Consider the following 18,101-nt stretch of genomic DNA (forward strand, 5'->3'; position numbering starts at 1 on the left):
GGGGTCTACCCTCCCACCCCCCGCCCCGGGGCCGGCTTGCCAGCCTGCTTCCCTGTGGACAGAACCACCCGCTGCGGTGATCTGGTGGTGGGCGTGGCCAGACCTGGTCCCCCTCCTCTAGTGGCTTATAGTCCATCAGGGGATAGAGACTGTGATGCATGTGATTGCAGACATCAGTGTTTCCTTGTGAATCTGGATAAGTGCCATGAAGAAACACAGTGCTCTGAGAGCCCATCACGGAGGCTTGACCTGGTGATAGGCATCTCCAAGGCCCGGTGTTAGGACTGAGATGCAGGGAATGAACTAGAGAAATAGAAGAGTAGCGGGGCTGAGCCAGGAGCAAGGGAGCTGGGGCAGGAAAGTGCCCATGAGGCTGGCGTGCACTGACCCTGCATGTCTGGGGTCGGGGTGGAGGGGGTTTGCTCTGTTTGCAGAGGGAGCCATGGAAGGCTCTATGCAGCAGCATGAGCAGATCCATGCTTTAAGCTCATCTTGCTTGCTGCTTTGTGGGGACAGGATGGGAGGGGGCAGGAGTGGAGCAGGGGAATGTCCGGGGGCTGCTGTGGGACAGGGGAGGCTGGACTCTCAGGGTCTGGTTAGTGTCACGTGAGTGCCCTGGGTGTGGTCTGCGACCTCTTTGGAGGAGGAAGTGGAGGCTGGGGGGGGTGGGGTTTGGCCAGCTCTGGTTGGTCCCCAGGCTGGGGGAGCAGGGAGGTTGAACCCCAGTTTGATCCTGTCTGGAACTCCCCTTGCACCTGCTCCCCCTTCAGGGGGTGGGAACTGGACGTGCAGGGCAGGGGGCATACAAGCCCGCATGACGTGGGCATTGCTCTAGAAGGGTCTGCCAGGCCCTAGCCCATCAGCAGGGCTGGCAGCAGCCAGAGCGGACGGGCCCTGTTGAGGTCCCACTGCTTTCTTGGGGGTGTCGCTCACCCTGGGCACTGTGCCCAGCACTTTCTATACCTAGTCCTTTTGGGTCCTGCCCGCTGCCTTAGAAGGTGGGAATTATCCTCCCATTTTACAGATGAGAAAACTGAGCTCAGCCCTGCGTCACACAGCCTGCCCAGGGTCACGCAGCCGGGAGGCGATAGACCATTCATTCCTCTATTTATACTCATCAACTGTGGCTGCCCTAGAAGCAGGATATGCTTGGATTCTGGGTGGGGGAGAAGAACTTGAACATGGGGTTTGTTTCTGCCGGGTGGATGGAACCCCACCCACCCACCCACCCCCATCTCATCCTAGTCTGCAGCTTCTCTAGGGTTAGTCCTGTAGCCCGGTCCGCTGCTCACTGCCGGGATCCAGCTGGCCTGACCGACCCCCCAACTTGCTGCTTCCCCGCGTGCCCGCTGTAGACTCCTGCCACATCACCTTCCTGTCCCTACCCCACCCTTTAAAAAAGTATAGGCTGGATGTGGGTGACTATAGAGGCCGGAACTTGTTTGAGGACAGGGACTCTAGGAAAAACAATACCCCCCAAAAATACTGCTTTGCACAGTTTCTAAATCCTGTGATCCTGTACATGCATAATCAGGGTCCTTCCCAGGGACTTGGAAACGGCTGGTGTAGAAGCTCTTAGCTTCACCAACTACAACACCTGCTTCTGAACGGGGTCAAAGGCATGAGCAGTGTTTATGTTCATTAAGTTGCGCTGTTCTTCAAAGATACCTATGGATCCTGGTTTCACTGGGGCCTCAATGCTACCTCCTGAGGTCCATGTACTAGTTAAGACCTCCTTAGTCTCCCTGCACTCCCCACCCAGGTCCCAGCACCCCCAGAGGCTCCCATCTCACCTGGGATAAAACCCACCTGCCTTCCCATGGCCCCCGGACCCTTGTGACCCACCTGCCCACCATCAGATGACCCGGCTTGTCTTCCCTCCATCCTGGCCGGGCCCGGCTGCACCAGCCCACTCTCCTTTCCTCCAGTGTCCCAAGCCAGTTCCTGCGCCGGGGACACTGTCCCCCAGGGCTTCCCACAGCTCGCTGTCCCACTTCCACTAGGCTCTGCGTCATGGGCGCTCGGAGATAGAGGCCTCTGATGTCACTCTGCCTAGCCCCTGCCAACCACCTGGATTAAGAGCATTTATTCCCTTCCTCCCCCACTGCCTGTTTCCTGCCACGGCCGGGAGCCCCACACAGCCGTGCCCCCAGTGCCTACTGGAGCCAGGAAGGTGCTGGAACATACTTGCTGCATGAATGACTCAGGGCCCCGTGGGTGGTCCCGAGCCAGAGGGGCACCACGGGCACCATGTCGGGGTTCCACAGGCTAGTTGAGCCCCAGCTTCCCCTCACTGGTTGCTGTTGAGCTCTGCAGAGGACCCCCGAGGGCCGCCCACCTCTGTCCCCTCCACTCCCCAAGAGCGACCCGTCTCCCCAGCCAGCCTTCTTCCTGCCGGCACACCCCCATCCCTGCTTCTGCACACTCCCGCCCCAGCACCCCGGCAGGTTCCGCTCCCATGAGCCCCTCGCTATGTACCATGAGCAGCCCTGCAAGGGGGGCCGGCTTGCCCCCCGCATCCTGACGGCAGAGCTGAACAGCTCTGGGGCCTTGTCCTCTCACCCTGATCGGCTGCAGAGGCGAGCATTTTAAGTGAGTCACCAGTTTGACATCCTCAGAGGAAAGTCCCCGAGAAACAGATGAACTCAGTCTGCCCCCCACCATTGCTCCGTGAGACCCCGGACCTTAGCTGGTGCTTGGCCCAGGCCGGCAGGGACTCTGGGCCCTGAAAACCCACAGGTGGTGGAAAAGGGGGGGCCTGGGACTCCTCCCTCGGGAGGCTGGGGCTCAGTGCACGGTGGGGGTGGATGCGAGGGAGGAGTTCTCTTAGCGAGCATCAGGAGCTCTCCTGCAGTAGGTGAGTGGATAAATAAACTGCTCCATCCAGACAAGGAAATGTTCTTCGAGGCCATCAAGATAGGAACTATTAGGGGACGCGTGGGTGGCTCAGTCGGTGAAGCGTCTGCCTTTGGCTCAGGTCATGATCCCAGGGTCCAGGGATTGAGCCCCACGTCGGGCTCCCTGCTCAGCGGGGCACCTGCTTCTGTCTCTCTCTCTCTGCCCCCTACCCTGCTTGTTCTCTCTCTCAAATGAATAAAATCTTCCAAAAAAAAGGAGCTATCAAGCCATGAAAAGACACGCGGGGACCTTAAATGCAGATTGCTCGGGGACAGGAGCCCCTCTGAAAAGGCTCCATACGGTGCTTTGATTCCAACTATTGACATTCTAGAAAAGCCAAACTTCGGGGACAGTAAAAAGATTAGCCGTTGCTATGGGCTGGGGGAAGGACAGGATGAACAGGTGCAGCCCAGAGGAGTTTTAGGGCACTGAAACTACTCTGTATGATCCTATATTGGTGGATACTTGTCATTATACATTTGTCGAAACCCCCAGAACGTCTACCACCACAAGTCAACCCTGATGTCAACTGTGGACTTCAGTTCTTAATCACGTGTCAATACCAGTTCCTCACCGTAAAAAGTGTACCACACTAACGCAAGGGGTTAATAAGCGGGGACGGCGGAGGGGAAGGAGGCGCGTGGATATTATGGGAACGCTCTGTATTTTCTGGTCACATTTTCTATAAACCTAAAATCACCCCCAAAAATCCATTAATTTCCTAGTAAATTGAATACTAAATAAAGTAAGAAAAGATTAAAATATAAGAAATAAAAGAGAAGAGGCAGATCCTTAGTCTGGAGGGGTGGGGCCTGCCATCCCCAGGTGGGGTCCTGGTGAGTGATCACTGCAGCGTCTCGGGCGCCGCAGGGGGACGAGGGTCCCAAGGTTGTGCTGACCTGGCTGGAGGGTCAGCACCACACCCATCCCTTCTGGAAGCCTTTCCACTGTTTCTTGCCTTGCTCCCACCTCTGAGCGAATACCCTCCTGGCTCCGTTGTGCTATAGGAGGGAGGGATGAGGGAAGGATTGGAGCCCAGAGGCCGCTGCGGACCGAGGGTGAAGCAGAGCCTCCCTGGGCCCGCCAGGGGATGGAAGTGCACTTCTAGCCACAGATCCCCCACCTGGGGGTAGTGGGGATCTGGGACAGTGGGGCCTGGTCATTGTGCCCAGCCAGGATTGAAGAAGCAGGAGAGGGAAGCCCATCGGGCTCCACCACTCACAGACCACTCTGAACCTCTGTCTCTTCATCTGGGAGTGGGGTAACGCTGCCTCCCCCCCCCCACCTACAGAGTTGGGAGGTTTAGGATTCATGTCTTCAATATGCCCAGCACACAGTCCGTGTGGGAGTGGAGGGAGTTTTGATTGGCGAGCCGGTCCACGGGAGGCCTACTGAGGGGTGTCAGAGGAGGTAGCTTTGAGGTTCAGACAAAAGCCGTAGATCAACATGCACGTTTGCTTGCGCGTTTTCCTGAACCTGCCCTAGAACGGCAGGGAAGGGTTTTTTTTTTTTAAAGCCTCAAGGACAAAGAGAACAAGAGAGGGGACAGCAACAATGACACCAGAGACCCAGGGTGGCCGAGTCCATGGTCAGCAGTCAGAAGAGCAGAGAAGCAATCGATGTCTCCCTCAGAAAGCCAAGGCTCAGGAGTCGGCCGCATGGTGGCCTCTGGAAATGGGGCTGATGTCGGGGCCAGAAACGGGAGAATTGGCTGAAAACTCTTCCGACGCCCCATCCCTGCCCCACTCTGCCTGGTGACCGTCCCTCCCTCAGACGGACGCTTCATCTCCTGAGCGGGTCAGGCAGAGTCTTGGGATGGGGGGGGTCCCAGGCAGGTTGGATTTAAAAAGGAGGATTCAGTGAACATTTGGATCCTGAAGGCTGAGCCCCTTTCCCAGCTGGCTGCTTCTAGAACTCTGGTCACCGAACCTGTGCCCTCCTCGGCGAACACAAGAAGCTTTGCTGGGGACAGTGGCCGGTCCTCTGGGAAATTAGAGAAGGTCACACAGGCATTAAATCTGAACAGAACACCACTGAATATAAGACAGTGCACAAAAAAGCTCTGGGAAATGAAAAAAATCTGATTACACATACAAGAAACCACACGGAAGTCTTAGAAGATGAATTTAAGGAAATTGCCCAGAAAGTAGAACCAAAAGACAGATGGAAACAGGAGAGAAAATAAGACTCAGAGGACCTGTCCAGCGGATCCAACTTCCAAATGCAGCAGTTCTAGAAAGAGAAAACAGGAAAAGGAGGATGGAAGTCAAGTAGGGAATGCGGGGAAATTCCCCAGGATGGACAAGGGTTTCTTGGGTGAAAGGGTCCATGGGAGCGCGGGAAAGGGGTTGGGAAGAGGCTCCCACCAATGCACCTCACTGTGTATCTGCACAACCCTGGGCCAGAGAGCGAGTCCTCCAGGTTTCTGGAGCGGGCAGATGGGCTCACCTGCAGGATCGGGACTCAGATGGGCTTGAAACATCTCATCAACAGCCCTGGAAGACGGACGCCTTCGAAATCCTGAAGGAAGGGACCCAGCCAAACTCACTCAAGAGTGAGGGATGCAAGTGTTCACACAACGACTTGTACAGGGATGTTATTCACACTGACCAAAAAGTGGAAACCTCCCAAATGTCCGAGAGTGGATGCACCGGCAAACAAAATGTGATGTAATCCATACGCTGGAATTTTATTTAGCCATAAAAAGGAATGATGCCGATAAATGATACTGCTGCCGATAAGCATGGGGAACCTGGCAAACGCTATGCCAAATGAAAGAAGACTAGACACCAAGGGTCACATATGGGTGATTCCATTGATAGGAAATGCCCAGAATAAGGCAGTCCAGGGAGACAGAAAGTGCATGAGTGGTTGCCAGGAGCTGGGGGTGGGGGTCTGCTCCTGGGCATGGGGTTTCCTTTTGGGGGTGATGAAAATGTTCTGGAATCAGATAGCAGTGATGGTTGCAAACTAAAAGCCACTGAATTGTATGCTTTATATTGGTTAAAATGGTGAATTTGATGTAACCTGAATTTTTACCTTGATTAAGCCAAAGGGAGGCTAGAGTAAAAAATAGTGTCCCAAATTGCAAAGGTTTGAAGAGTTTATTTCCTCATGCACCTTTTCTTAGAAAGCCCTGGGGGGATGTGTTTGACCAAAAATAAGGAAGTAAACCAAGAAAAATGGAAGACCTAGGATCCAGGAAATGGGGTCCAGCCCAGGAGAGGCGAAGGGACTCCTCAGGGCGATGGTGCAGGAAGAGGCGAGGCTGGTGGCCTCATGGTGGGTCACGTGGCTGCAGGAGGGTCTTCTTCAGAAAGAACTTGATGGAATTCCCCAGGCCTTTCCCAAATGAGAAAGTTTGGGGTGGAATTAGTCTTTTTTTTTTTTTTTTAGATTTTATTTATTTATTTATTTGACAGAGAGAGACACAGCGGGAGAGGGAACACAAGCGGGGAACGGGAGAGGGAGAAGCAGGCTTCCCGCGGAGCAGGGAGCCCGATGTGGGGCTCGATCCCAGGACCCTGGGATCAGGACCTGAGCCGAAGGCAGGCGCCCAATGACTGAGCCACCCAGGCGCCCCTGGGGTGGAATTAGTGTTAAGTCTATAAAGGCTAGGCAAACAAATGATCATAAGAGACAATTATCTGGAGGGAAAAATTTGTGCCGGCAAGGAAAAAGCTCCTGCAGCCTCCCATACTCATCCATGAGCAGCGTTTACTTAGTCTCTGGAACGGTAAACCTGGAATCCGATCAAAATCGAGACCTCGCTGCTTGGAAAGGGGGTAGAGTCAGGACGTGTGTGCGCAGACGCGTATGAGGCAGTGATGAAGGGGAGCTGACGTCTCCCCTTCCTGGATGGGAAGTTGAGGGGGGTAACCCAAAATTGAGAAATCAAGAAATAACACTGTAAGTGTGTCATTTAGAAATCGGGAGGTACCAAAAAATTCAGCTTAGAGAGTTGAAATGTTTGCTTCTGGAGTGAGGTAGAGAAACTTCTAGGGCTTTTTATCTTTTTATTTTTAGAAGATTTTTAAATTTATTTTTGCGAGAGAGAGCACACACAAGCCTGGGGGAGGGACAAAGGGAGAAGCAGACTCCCCACTGAGCAGGGACCCCGACATAGGGCTGGATCCCAGGACCCCGGGATCATGACCTGGGCCAAAGGCAGACGCTTAACCAACTGAGCCACCCAGGCGCCCCTCCAATCATCCTTCCTGACCATCCTTAAATGTACCATTCAGTAGTGTTAAGTGCATTCACATTGCTGTGCACCCGATCTACAGGTCGTCTTTGTCTTGCAAAACCGAAACTCGATTCCCATTAAACAATTCCCCATTTCCCCGTCCCCCAGCCCCTGGTGACCACCATTTAACCATTTTTAAGGATAATGTTTATTGACACTCTAGTATGTGGCAGGCACTGCACCTAAGTATTTAATCCTTGGGGAGGGGAGATAAAACAAATGCTTTTTTTTTTTAAAGATTTTATTTATTTATTTGAGAGAGAGAGAGAGAGCATGAGGGGGGGAGGGTCAGAGGGAGAAACAGACTTCCCGCCGAGCAGGGAGCCCGATGCGGGACTCGATCCCGGGACTCTAGGATCATGACCTGAGCTGAAGGCAGTTGCTCAACCAACTGAGCCACCCAGGCGCCCAAAACAAATGCTTTTTATAGATGAAGACGCTGAAGCTCAAAGAGGTCAGGTAACTTGCCCAAGCTCACACAGCTTGTACGTGGCAGAGTTTCCATGCAGGGCTGTCTGTCTCCAAAGCTCTTGCATGGGACAGCCCCGGGAAGCCCTGGTGTTACCTGTATCCCTCCCCACTGCCCTTGGGCCTCTCTCCTCCTCACCCCCACCTTCCCTGTCCCCTGCACACTGGAAGCGAGAGATGGGATGAGCCTGGGCACCTGGGCCGTCTCTGCCTGGGCCCACTGCATCCTCCGGACCTGAGTCTGTCTGTGTGCCAACAGGTTGGCGGGACGAAGACTGGCGTGGTGCGGTACGTGGGGGAGACAGACTTTGCCAAGGGCGAGTGGTGCGGCGTGGAGCTGGACGAGCCCCTTGGGAAGAATGATGGGGCGGTGGCGGGCACCAGGTATGGTGGACTTCCCCCGGGGCGCCTGGGAGGGGGCTTCTCTTCACCTGGGATGGGTGTGGAGGCTGGGGCTGGGGCATCTGAGGAAGCCCGTGTTGAGGCTCTGGGTAGCTGAGCCAGGCACCACGGTAGAGGTGCTGCCACCTTCCTTCTGTCTGAGGAATAGCATCCCCATTTTACAGACGAGAGAAGAGAGGCCAGAGAGGTCATTGCTCAAGGTCAGGCAGAGTCACGGGCAAGTGCTAGGAGAGTCGTCGGTTCTGTGTTCCCTCTTGCATGCCACACGAGGCTATGTGGGGTGGGAGCTGTGGAAACGAGAGGGAGTGGTACTGGCCTCCCGGGAGACCCCGGGTGACACAGGAAATAATCCAACACTGTCCAGTGCCCTACAGCCCTGGATAGGGTCACAGCTGGGCTCCAGGTCTCACGCCCTCTCTGATGAGAGGGAACTGGCTGCCGGGAAGGCTGGGTTGGGAGGGTGGCAGGCTGGGGCTGGGGGTGTGAGGTTCTGGGTGAGCAGCGTCTGCCAGGGTCATGGGGCCCCACTGCCCACGCTGGGTGTCCCTAGGCTGGGCTGTGACGGATCTGGAAAGGACTGGTGACTGTGGTTCAGGCCAAGCCACCAGGGGAAGAGCCATACTTCACCCAGCTCTTGCAGGAAAGTAGGCTTTTTGCTTCTGCAGTAGGCTTGAGGAAGGTCTGCTATGCAGGGGGGACGGTCCTGGCAAAGAGCTGCCTGCAGGAGGAGGCAGGATGGGGAGGCACTTCCAAGGCGAGGCAGGAACTGGACAGGACCAGCTCCCCGGTCCCGTGTGGAATCTGTATCCCGAGAGGTTTTGAGAGAAGATAGTCCCGAGTTCCCGTGGCAACACTGTGCCTTCCTGTTTGCAAGATGGGTGTTTCTCTCAACTCACTCTTGCCTTCAGAATTTGGGGGCAGGTGGGGCAGCAGCCCCCACCTCCAAGGTGTCTCCTTCAGGCTTTGGTTGCTCCATGCTGGGAGCTCCATGGGCAGGGGTCAGTGGGGTTCCTTGGGTCTGGGGTGGCCCAGGGGCAGTCGTGAGAGTGGAGGCTGCAGATGGGCCTGGGGGGTGCTCTGAATGGTGTGTGGGAGCCAAGCCCAGAAGACTGGGGAGTCCAGTCTTGGCATTGCCATTTAGCCTCCTGTGTGACCTCAGGCAAGTTCCTTAACCTCTCTGAGCCTAAATCTCATCTGTGAAACGTGGATAAGAGTAGAGTGGCTGGGGGATAGAAATGAGCACTCACATAAAGGGACCGGTGCAGAGTGGGTACTGGGTAATTGTTATAACCCCTGACTCCTCCTAAATATGCCCAATGGCTATTTATGGCTGCAGAGAATCTCGGGCCCTATTCCCCTCTGTTCTCTTTCTGGGAGTCCCATCTATTGGTCGTGGGGTGAGGTTGTTGGGACCCCAAGGACAAGCCTCTCTGCTGGGGGAGGCTAGGGGAGGCTAGAGGCGGCTCTGGGCCATGGGGCCGTGACGGCAGTGTGGGTCTCTCCTGCCTCCCCCAGGTACTTCCAGTGCCCACCCAAGTTTGGTCTCTTCGCGCCCATCCACAAGGTAATCCGCATCGGCTTCCCATCCACCAGCCCGGCCAAGGCCAAGAAGACCAAGCGCATGGCCATGGGTGTCTCGGCACTGACCCACAGCCCCAGCAGTTCCTCTATCAGCTCCGTCAGCTCTGTGGCCTCCTCCGTGGGGGGCCGGCCCAGCCGCAGTGGACTGGTGAGGATGGAGCCGGGGAGGGGTACCCTGGTGTGTGGGTGTGGGGGGGTAGGGACAGAAGGATCCAGGTGTCCCAGTCTCCCCTGACTTGCTCTGGTTCCAGGTATCTCTCCATGGGGTTTTTGAACAAAGGTGAAAGCTTAGGGACCCCTAGCTGGCTCAGTCAGTGGAGTATGCGACTCTTGATCTCAGGGTCGTGAGTTCAATCCCCACATTGGGCATAGAGTTTACTTAAAAAAGAAAAAAAAAAAGATGAGAAAGTTGATATCCTTTAATAGGAAAGATTGATCCATTTACATTTATTGTTATTTCTATGTCACTGATTTGTCAGTAGCCTAACCCTAACCCCTTTCCTGGGAGTTAAGGAGGGTCATACAGATATAGGACAGGTATTATGGGTGGGGGCAGGTGCAGGGCAGGGGGTTCAAGGTTGCCAGAGGCACCCTGGGTGAGGGGAGAAGGCAAGGCTGCCCTGCTGGGCACAGGGCCTTCTGTGCAAGCTGAGGCTAGGTTGAGAGTCTAGGATGTGTGCAGAGAAAGCGGCCCAGGTGAGGGAGTCCACCATGAGGCAGAGCCCAGGTGCTGTGACTGTCGGGGGCCATGACTCCCCCGAGAACCGGGAGTTCCATGGATCTCGAACATCCCCCTACATAGAGTGTCTAGGGCACTGGCCGGGAGGAGCAGGGCCCTGGGAGGCGAGGCGCTCGAGCTGCTGTCTGGATGGTGCTCCAGATCCCTGAGTCCTGCCCGCACCCGCGCCTTCCTGCAGCTCACGGAGACCTCCTCGCGCTACGCCCGCAAGATATCGGGCACGACTGCCTTGCAAGAGGCGTTAAAGGAAAAGCAGCAGCACATCGAGCAGCTACTGGCTGAGCGGGACCTGGAGCGGGCCGAGGTGGCCAAGGCCACGAGCCACATCTGTGAAGTGGAGAAGGAAATCGCCCTGCTTAAGGCGCAGCACGAGCAGGTGGCTGGGCCAGCGGGGCCAGGGGGTGGGGGGTGCCCAGAGGGTCAGCCTTGTGGGCCACCTTCATGCAGAGAATCCTAACCTCCCCCCTCAGCCCTCCTCCTGGTGGATCCGGAGCCTGGCTATCTCGTGCTTTTTCCTACTTAACTAGAGTGGGAGCATTTTCTAGGTCATGGAAAATTCTTCCCTGTTTCCGAGGCTGTGTGGCCATCTATCACGGGCTGTGTCCTTACCGACGTGGCCAGTCCCCTGTGGTGGTTCAAGTTATTTCCAATTACTCACATTGTCTAAATATACTCATGTACACGTTTTTTGGTCTACACCCGTCCACGTTTCAGATCGTGCTTTCAAGTAGATCCGTGTGTTGGGTTTCGGGGCAGGGAGCCCTCGCCCATTGACTTGGGTCTGCTGCAATCACTTGCCTTCTCTTCCCTGCTGGAGATGTTTGTCTCCTACGTGACAGATCCTTCCTGGGTCCCCATCCCCACCGGGAGCCTGGCTCAGCCCGCCGTCAAGTGCTGGGATGATTAAGGCCAGGCTCCCGTGTGTGCTGGGACAGAGGCCTTCCCAAGACAGCAGGTCTTAGGTTCTTAGGGGTTGAGGGACGTGGCAGGCACTGGGGTGCTGGGTACTGGGGACAGGTGGACCTGGGGTTCCCACTGGGTGAGGCTGGCCTCTGCCGTTCCTGGCGCTCGGCCGTGCCCTCCTCCCTCACAGCGAGGCCCACGGTCTGTGCCCCACCGGTGGGGGTGGCCCGAGTGGCAGGCCCGGCTCCTCGCGCCCCTGCGCCTCTCTCGCAGCCCTCCCCCGCCTGGACCCCGGGCCCAGGAGGAGGCTGATGCTGCGCTGGCCCTTGCTCGGGGCCCAGTATGTTACAGAAGCTGAGGAGAAGCTGCAGCGGGCCCGGCTGCTGGTGGAGAGCGTGCGGAAGGAGAAGGTAGACCTGTCCAACCAGCTGGAGGAGGAGAGGAGGTATGGGCCACCACCCCTGCCCTGGGCCTGGGGGACATCTGAGCTCTGCGGGCCTGCCCCTCATCTGCAAAGTGGGGTGATGATCCCCATCTCTGCAGGCTTGATGCGTCAACCACATCCGTCCACCGTTCTCCTTCCTGAATGGTGGGGGGGGTGGGCTCGCTGCACCTGCCCTCCCGGCCTGTGCAGCGCATCCTGAGGGGAACACGCAGGGTGGGGACCCCCCCTCATGCCGGCTGCATCCACAGAGCTCCCAGCTTGGCTGGGTCAGGACCCCGAAGGTCCGAGAAGCAGCTCCAAAGGGCCCCTCGAAACACCTTGCTTCTAGGAGTCAGCCCCAGGCTGAGGACTTCCCTGTGTAGTCTCTCTCAATCTTACCATGAGCCCGGGAGGCGGCTCTTGCCCCCCCATGTCACAGATGAAGAAACTGAGGCTCAGAGCGGGCGGGGATTTGCCTGAGGCCACCAGGCTGTTGGTGATGACACTGGTTCTTTCTGTCCTGCCGCAGCGGCCAGTGGGGACTGGTTCCCTCTGTGTGGGGCCCCTGGCCTGACTTGGTCCTGGGGTCACCTAGCGGGACAAGCCAACAGGGGACAGGGCTTCTCTTGCCCCAGGGCCTCTCCCTGTCCCCTGGCCGACACCCAGATTTCTGGGGCTCCCTCCCCTCCGCCATGCCTCAGGCAGCCCCCCATCCTCAGCCCCCGCTTGGGGGCTGTTTCGGGGCTTTCAGCTGAGGCCTGTGAACCACAGGCTGTTGTTACCGTCTGACTTGAGGAGAAAGGGCTTATTTATATCTGCCTGAGACAGTTTTCGGGGCCCACACATCTGGTTCCCATGGTGACAAACAAAAAACTTGAAGATGTCCTGGGGGTTATGTTCATGAAGGGCCTGGGTGCGGGCCCCTGGGCTTGCTGGGTGGCCTTGGGCAGGTCTCTTGCCCTTCCCGGGGCCCCGTCTCCCCATCTGCAGGCCGGGAACTGTCAGGGGGCCCCGGGAAGGGCAGCTCCGTGAGCGGTTATGTGCCCGCACCTCCCCTGTGCTGTCTTGGCACGTGGGTGGGTGACTGTGTCTCCCCGAGAGTGGCTCCCGACGCCTACAGCAGGGCAGTGGGGACCCTCATCGGGGAGCAGCCCCAGGACTCTGGCGCCCCGATTCTGCGGGGAGGGGACGAGAGTGAGGTCAGCAGGGGAAGAAGCCCACGCTCCCTCCCTCCCTCCCTCCCTGCGGACTGTTCATGCAGAAGCAGGACAGCCCCTCCTGCCACCCCGTCCCACAGCCACCCTAGGGAGGAAGGATGTCGCCTGACACGCCTCCGTTTTAGAGAAGCCGGTGGTCTCAGAGTGGAGCACGGGGCCGGCAGTTGGGAGGGCTAGAGGTTTCCAGGAGGCTCTCCCCATCAGCCAGGACTCTGGGACGGTTGGTGCCTTCTGCGTGGTCTGAGCACGGGGTGAGGCCCACGGCTCTGAGCCCAGCCGGCTCAGCCCCCTCTCCCCCTGCAGGAAGGTGGAGGACTTGCAGTTCCGAGTGGAGGAGGAGTCCATCACCAAGGGAGACCTGGAGGTAATGGTCGGAGGACCGCCCCGCCCCCCGCTTCTCCCCCGGCCCCTGTCCCCGCGCCCAGCCCTTGCAGGGCACATGGTCCTGAGGACCAGGCAGCAGCTCTGGCCTCCCTGGGAGGGGGCTGGGGACATTTCAAGGGAGAAATCCAGAAGGGGCCTCTGGGAGAATGGGGAGGGGCAGGTCATGAGAGACTCAGAGGGTGTCAAAGTGGGGGGGGATGGCTCAGCTCCAGGAGCCCCAGGGGGGCCATGCTTCCTTTTGTTTGGCAGCCAGGTGGGGTGGACCAAGGGTAGCCATAGGACATAGTGGCTGGACTCCCCTGTCCCTTCTTTGTTGGACAATAGCACTGAAGGTGTCCCTTGGGTCCTTCATTTGTCTTGGATTCCAGGTGACATTTTGGCTGGAAGTAGCTTGCTATTGAGTCTCAGAGCTTGTAGATGGCAAAACAGCCTCAGAAAGTCAAAGGGACTCACCCAATCACGGAGCGAGGCAGCAGCCCCTGGGACCAGGACCCAGGACTCCTGGCTCCTGAGCTCAGCCCATGAGGAGGACCACTTAGGGCGCCTCCTGAGTTACAGCACCTGGACAGGTGGTCTGGGCAAAGGTGAACCTTTCACTCTCCGCTCCACCCCACCGTCTCTGAGCTGAGGGACAGGGGGTGCTCCCATCAGTTAGTGAAGGCCCCCCGCCACCCCCAGCATTCCTCACCATATCACGCAGAGACCTCAGGGCTCACGAGGCCACCGTTGGGTGGGCAGGAATGCCTCACTGCTGTGGTCCTCCCAGCTCCCTGGGAGGTGACAAGGGATGAGGACTCCTGGAGCTATCAGATGGGGCAGGGGACAGTGAGTTCAGTCCTCCACACGCTGGCCTGGGCCTAACTGGCCCTGGGCAGTCCCTTCCCTCCCCAGGCCTCACTTTGCTCATCTGCAAAATCAGGAGGTTGAACTAGGTCGGTGATTCTCAGACTTGAAAATTCATCACCTAGAGGGCGTGTTCAGACACAGTGCTGGGCCCAGCCTCAGAGTGGCTGTTCGGTAGGTCTGGGTGGGACCTGAGAATTTGCATTTCTAGAAAGTTCCCAGGTGGATGCCGGTCTAGGGACGATACTTTGGGGATCATTGCACTAGATCTTTTTTTTTTTTTAAGATTTTATTTTTAAGGAATCTCTACACCCAACATGGAGCTCAAACTCACAAACCCGAGATCAAGAGTCTCATGCTCCACTGACTGAGCAAGACAGGCGCCCCTGCACTAGATCATTTCTGAGCTCAAATTGGATATTATGGTTTCTGATTTTGTGAAGGAGCTGCCTTAAGAGCCCATGTCTTCGTTGCCCAGCAGAAGTGTGCCTGGGGTTGTCCTGTCCCTGGATGACCCCGGCTAGGCGAGGGACGTGTGCCATCTGGGAGATTTTTTCACCTGAGCTTTAAGGATGGATGTTGGGGTACAACCCCAGTGTAGGAGCCCCAGCCCAGCATTATTAGGATGTTCTCTTGTACGCTTCCCTCTTAGCCAAGGGGACAGGTCATGTGGTTGTCTGCGGCTGGCTTTCCTGCTGGGTGGCTGCCCTCTTGCAGGAGTTGGGGTGGGCTTCTGGAAAAAGCACCTGTGCTTGCAAGGGACAGAGACCCCTCCTGCGCACTTCACTCAACGGGGTTTATTAAAAGTCTATAGGGAATTGTCACCGGGAGTTCAAGGACCCAAGGCAAGAAATAGCCTCAGAATCCACACCCATTCATTCTCTGCGCAGGGGCTTCCCTCTGCTCTTGACTCGTGGTCAGTCTGCACGTCTGTCTGACTCTTTTTCTCTCTCATTGTGTCTCATGGGCTCTTGGCACATTTGCTCCCTTCTCCTGGCGCCCCAACCACCACTGCCCCCCGACCCCCTCTCCTGGCCCCGCCCACCCACATCTGGCCCCACCCACTTCTGGCCCCGCCTACCCACTAGCCTCCTGGCCCCGGGGCCCAGGCTCCAGCACCCACCTCCCATCAGCCCAAGCCTCTGTCCTCTGGAGAGAATCTGATTGGTCCCAGGCTAGCCAATGAGCTGGCTGGCTTTGGATCAGGTGTCCATCCCCGCTCCTTTAGCTGGGAGAGGCTGGGAGAGACCGTGACAGACAGTGACAGTCAGTCAAGGGGCGCTGGGGTCCTCTTGCTGCTGTTTTTCCTGTGACCATATTCATGACGACCAGAACACAAATGGTCCCAAAGTTCCGCTCACACCCACCCGTCTCGAGAGTCAAAAATAAAACCCAGAGCATTCCTGTGAGCTCCTGGTCTCCCACCAGCTGTCACCCCATCTCTCTGCTTGTCCTCCTCCTGGCCTCAGTCCCCGGTTCCAGCCTCGTAGCCTCCTTCCTGATCTCTAAATGTCGGCCTGTCTCAGGGCCCCTTTGCCCCTCGATCTACGCTGTCGAGAGCTTCCAGTCTGTGTCATTCGGTGTCCTCTGTGAGCTCACGATTCCCTCGGTTCCCCCCCCACCCCAGAGCCACACTGGCGTGCCTACTGGACATCTCCCCCAGGGAGAGGGAGTGACGGGGGTCTATAGCAGTTTCCAGGGGCTACTGTAACAAATCACCACGATTCGGTGGTTTAAAACAATGCAAACTTATTCTCTCGATGTTCTGGAAGCCAGACATCTGAAATCAAGGGATGGGCACGCTTGCTTCCTTTGGAGGCTTGAGGGAGAACCTGTTCCACGCTTCTCTCCCAGCTCCGGTAAGGCTCCTGGCAACCCTTGGCATCCCTCGGCTTGTAACTGAGTCATTGGCTTTGTCACCACATGGCCTTTGCCTCTGCCTGTTCCTGTGTCTCTGACTTGGCCTTCGAATAAGGACACCAGTCATTGGGGTTGGGGTCCACCTTAATCCAGTATGACTTCATCTTAACTAATCACATGTGCAGAGATTCCTCTTCCAAAACAAAGCCCCATTCGGAGGCTCCAGGTAAAGGTGAGGTTTTGGGGGACACCGTTCAACCCAGTACAGCATCCTAAATGGAACATGTGCAAGACAGATCCCTTCATTTATTTCCTGACCCCCCCATCTCAGCAGTTGGCCCCACAACCCCACAGATGGTTGCTTAGTTGACTCATCTTGAATCTTTCCCTCATCCCTCCCATCAGAAATCCTCCTGACCTTGACCTTGCCTCCAAAATCCTTTTCCTCCCCATAGCCACCTTCCTGGGCCAGGCCCCAGCACCTTGCCTCGGACAATTGCGCCAGCCCCTACTTGGCATCTCCCGTGTTCTTCCGCTACCCATTCTCCACACTGAAGCCAGATAACCCTTAAAAATACAGCTTTGGGATTTTTAACACTGGGGACTTTTGAGCCTACACATAAGTAGGGAAGAAGGTATGATGAACCCTCATCATTGGCCCGTCAGCGGGCTTTAGTGATTATCAACTCATGGCCGATCTTGTTCCAGCTCTCCCCCCCCACCCACAGCCCCCTCTCCGTGTTACTGTAAAGCAGACCGCTGACCAAATGTCTTAAAGAGGCAAACCAGCCCCTGCCGCTTCCCTGCTCACACACCACGACCCCAGGTAAAGGTAGGCTCTTCCAGAGTGGCCCAGAAGGAGCCCCTTGGGGACCCCGCCCTATGCACCCATGTTCCTGGACGCCCCAAGTTCTGTCTGCCTCTGAACTTCTCCATGTGCTGAGTCCTGCTTCTCCTTCGGGCCTCACCTTCCGCAATATTTCTCAGAGAGGCCACCTCTGCCTCTTCGATATTATATCCATCCCCTGCGCCCCTCACCTGAGCCCTGTTCCCAGCTCCAACCACAACCTGAAATCCTCTATTGTTTGCGTCCCTCCCCGCAATGTACACCCCTGGGCTGCGGGGACCCTGTCTGTCTCATCCACCTTTATGTCCCCACTGCCAGCAACAGGGCAGGAGCACGGGGAAGGTGCTTCTCCCAGGGTGGGCATCCCAGGTCACAGGCTGGAGACAGGTTTTCTGGTTCTCGAACGGATGTTTGCCACGTTGCACCGTGAAAATGTGTGTGCCTCTCCCATCCGAGTGGGGGCTCGACCTTACTGGGATTTGGCTGTTGTTGATTAATCAATCATCCAGGGCTTACGTGTTACGATTTTGTTAATTAAATAGTACCCATTGGGTCACTTGATTACTTGCATGGGAGGACCCGTGGTAACAGGGAGGGCCAGGCTCGTGAACTCAGAAGCAGCAGTGCGCTGTGAGGACTAAAGATAGGTCAAGAGCAGTGACGCATGCCTCTGACCTCCAGGAGCCCCTAGTGCAGGTGGGGAATCTCCTCCCCCACATAACAATTCCAGCCATCAGTTACCCAAGGGGTATCCCAGGGCAGTGTCTCTGCTCTTCCCCGGCATGTGGACACAGTGTCTGCGGGGAGAGGCTGAGCGGCAGGTGCGGGGCGTAGGCAAGGCTTGGCCGAGCTCCCAGATTTGAGCTGCAGCAGGGAAGTGGGAGTCCCCCGCTTTGGGAGCCTCCTTCGATGATACATGTTGCTGCTGGAAGTCTGTGGCTGCCCCCCTCAGCCATGGAGATGGAGAGACTGCCGAGACACCCTCTATGCGGGGGTTGGGTTGTAAAGTTAGCGCACGAGACAAAAGTTGCATCCACCCTTACACGGCCTCCAGCACCTTGACCGTGGGCGTGGGTTGATGAACATCAACTCCCGGGAGCTTGAGCGTGAGAAGCAGGAACATGGTGGCCCCACTCCTCACATCCCCATCGGGCTGTTGCTCATTTCGGCACAGGGTCCTACACACTGCAGTGTCCCTGGAGCGGATGGAAGGCCCGATCATCCACGCCACCTAAAATGTAGCCTTCGAGGCTGTTTTCCATCCCCCCACGTTCCTGTGGTTGAATTTA

General features: G+C 56.8%; 1 protein-coding gene across 5 annotated transcripts in view; it reads left to right on the forward strand.

Moving 5' to 3' along the window:
- CLIP2 (CAP-Gly domain containing linker protein 2) overlaps positions 1-18,101 on the forward strand; it is a 72,092-nt gene that overhangs the window by 35,917 nt on the left and 18,074 nt on the right. For all 5 annotated transcript variants that reach the window (XM_078074493.1, XM_078074495.1, XM_078074494.1 and 2 more), the window contains 5 exons: positions 7,872-7,996; positions 9,530-9,743; positions 10,513-10,710; positions 11,579-11,682; positions 13,182-13,242. In XM_078074493.1, coding sequence (XP_077930619.1) covers positions 7,872-7,996; positions 9,530-9,743; positions 10,513-10,710; positions 11,579-11,682; positions 13,182-13,242 — 702 coding nt within the window. The remainder of the gene's footprint in view (positions 1-7,871; positions 7,997-9,529; positions 9,744-10,512; positions 10,711-11,578; positions 11,683-13,181; positions 13,243-18,101) is intronic.

This window comes from Halichoerus grypus, chromosome 6 (genome assembly GCF_964656455.1).
Source record: "Halichoerus grypus chromosome 6, mHalGry1.hap1.1, whole genome shotgun sequence".
Taxonomy (NCBI): domain Eukaryota; kingdom Metazoa; phylum Chordata; class Mammalia; order Carnivora; family Phocidae; genus Halichoerus; species Halichoerus grypus.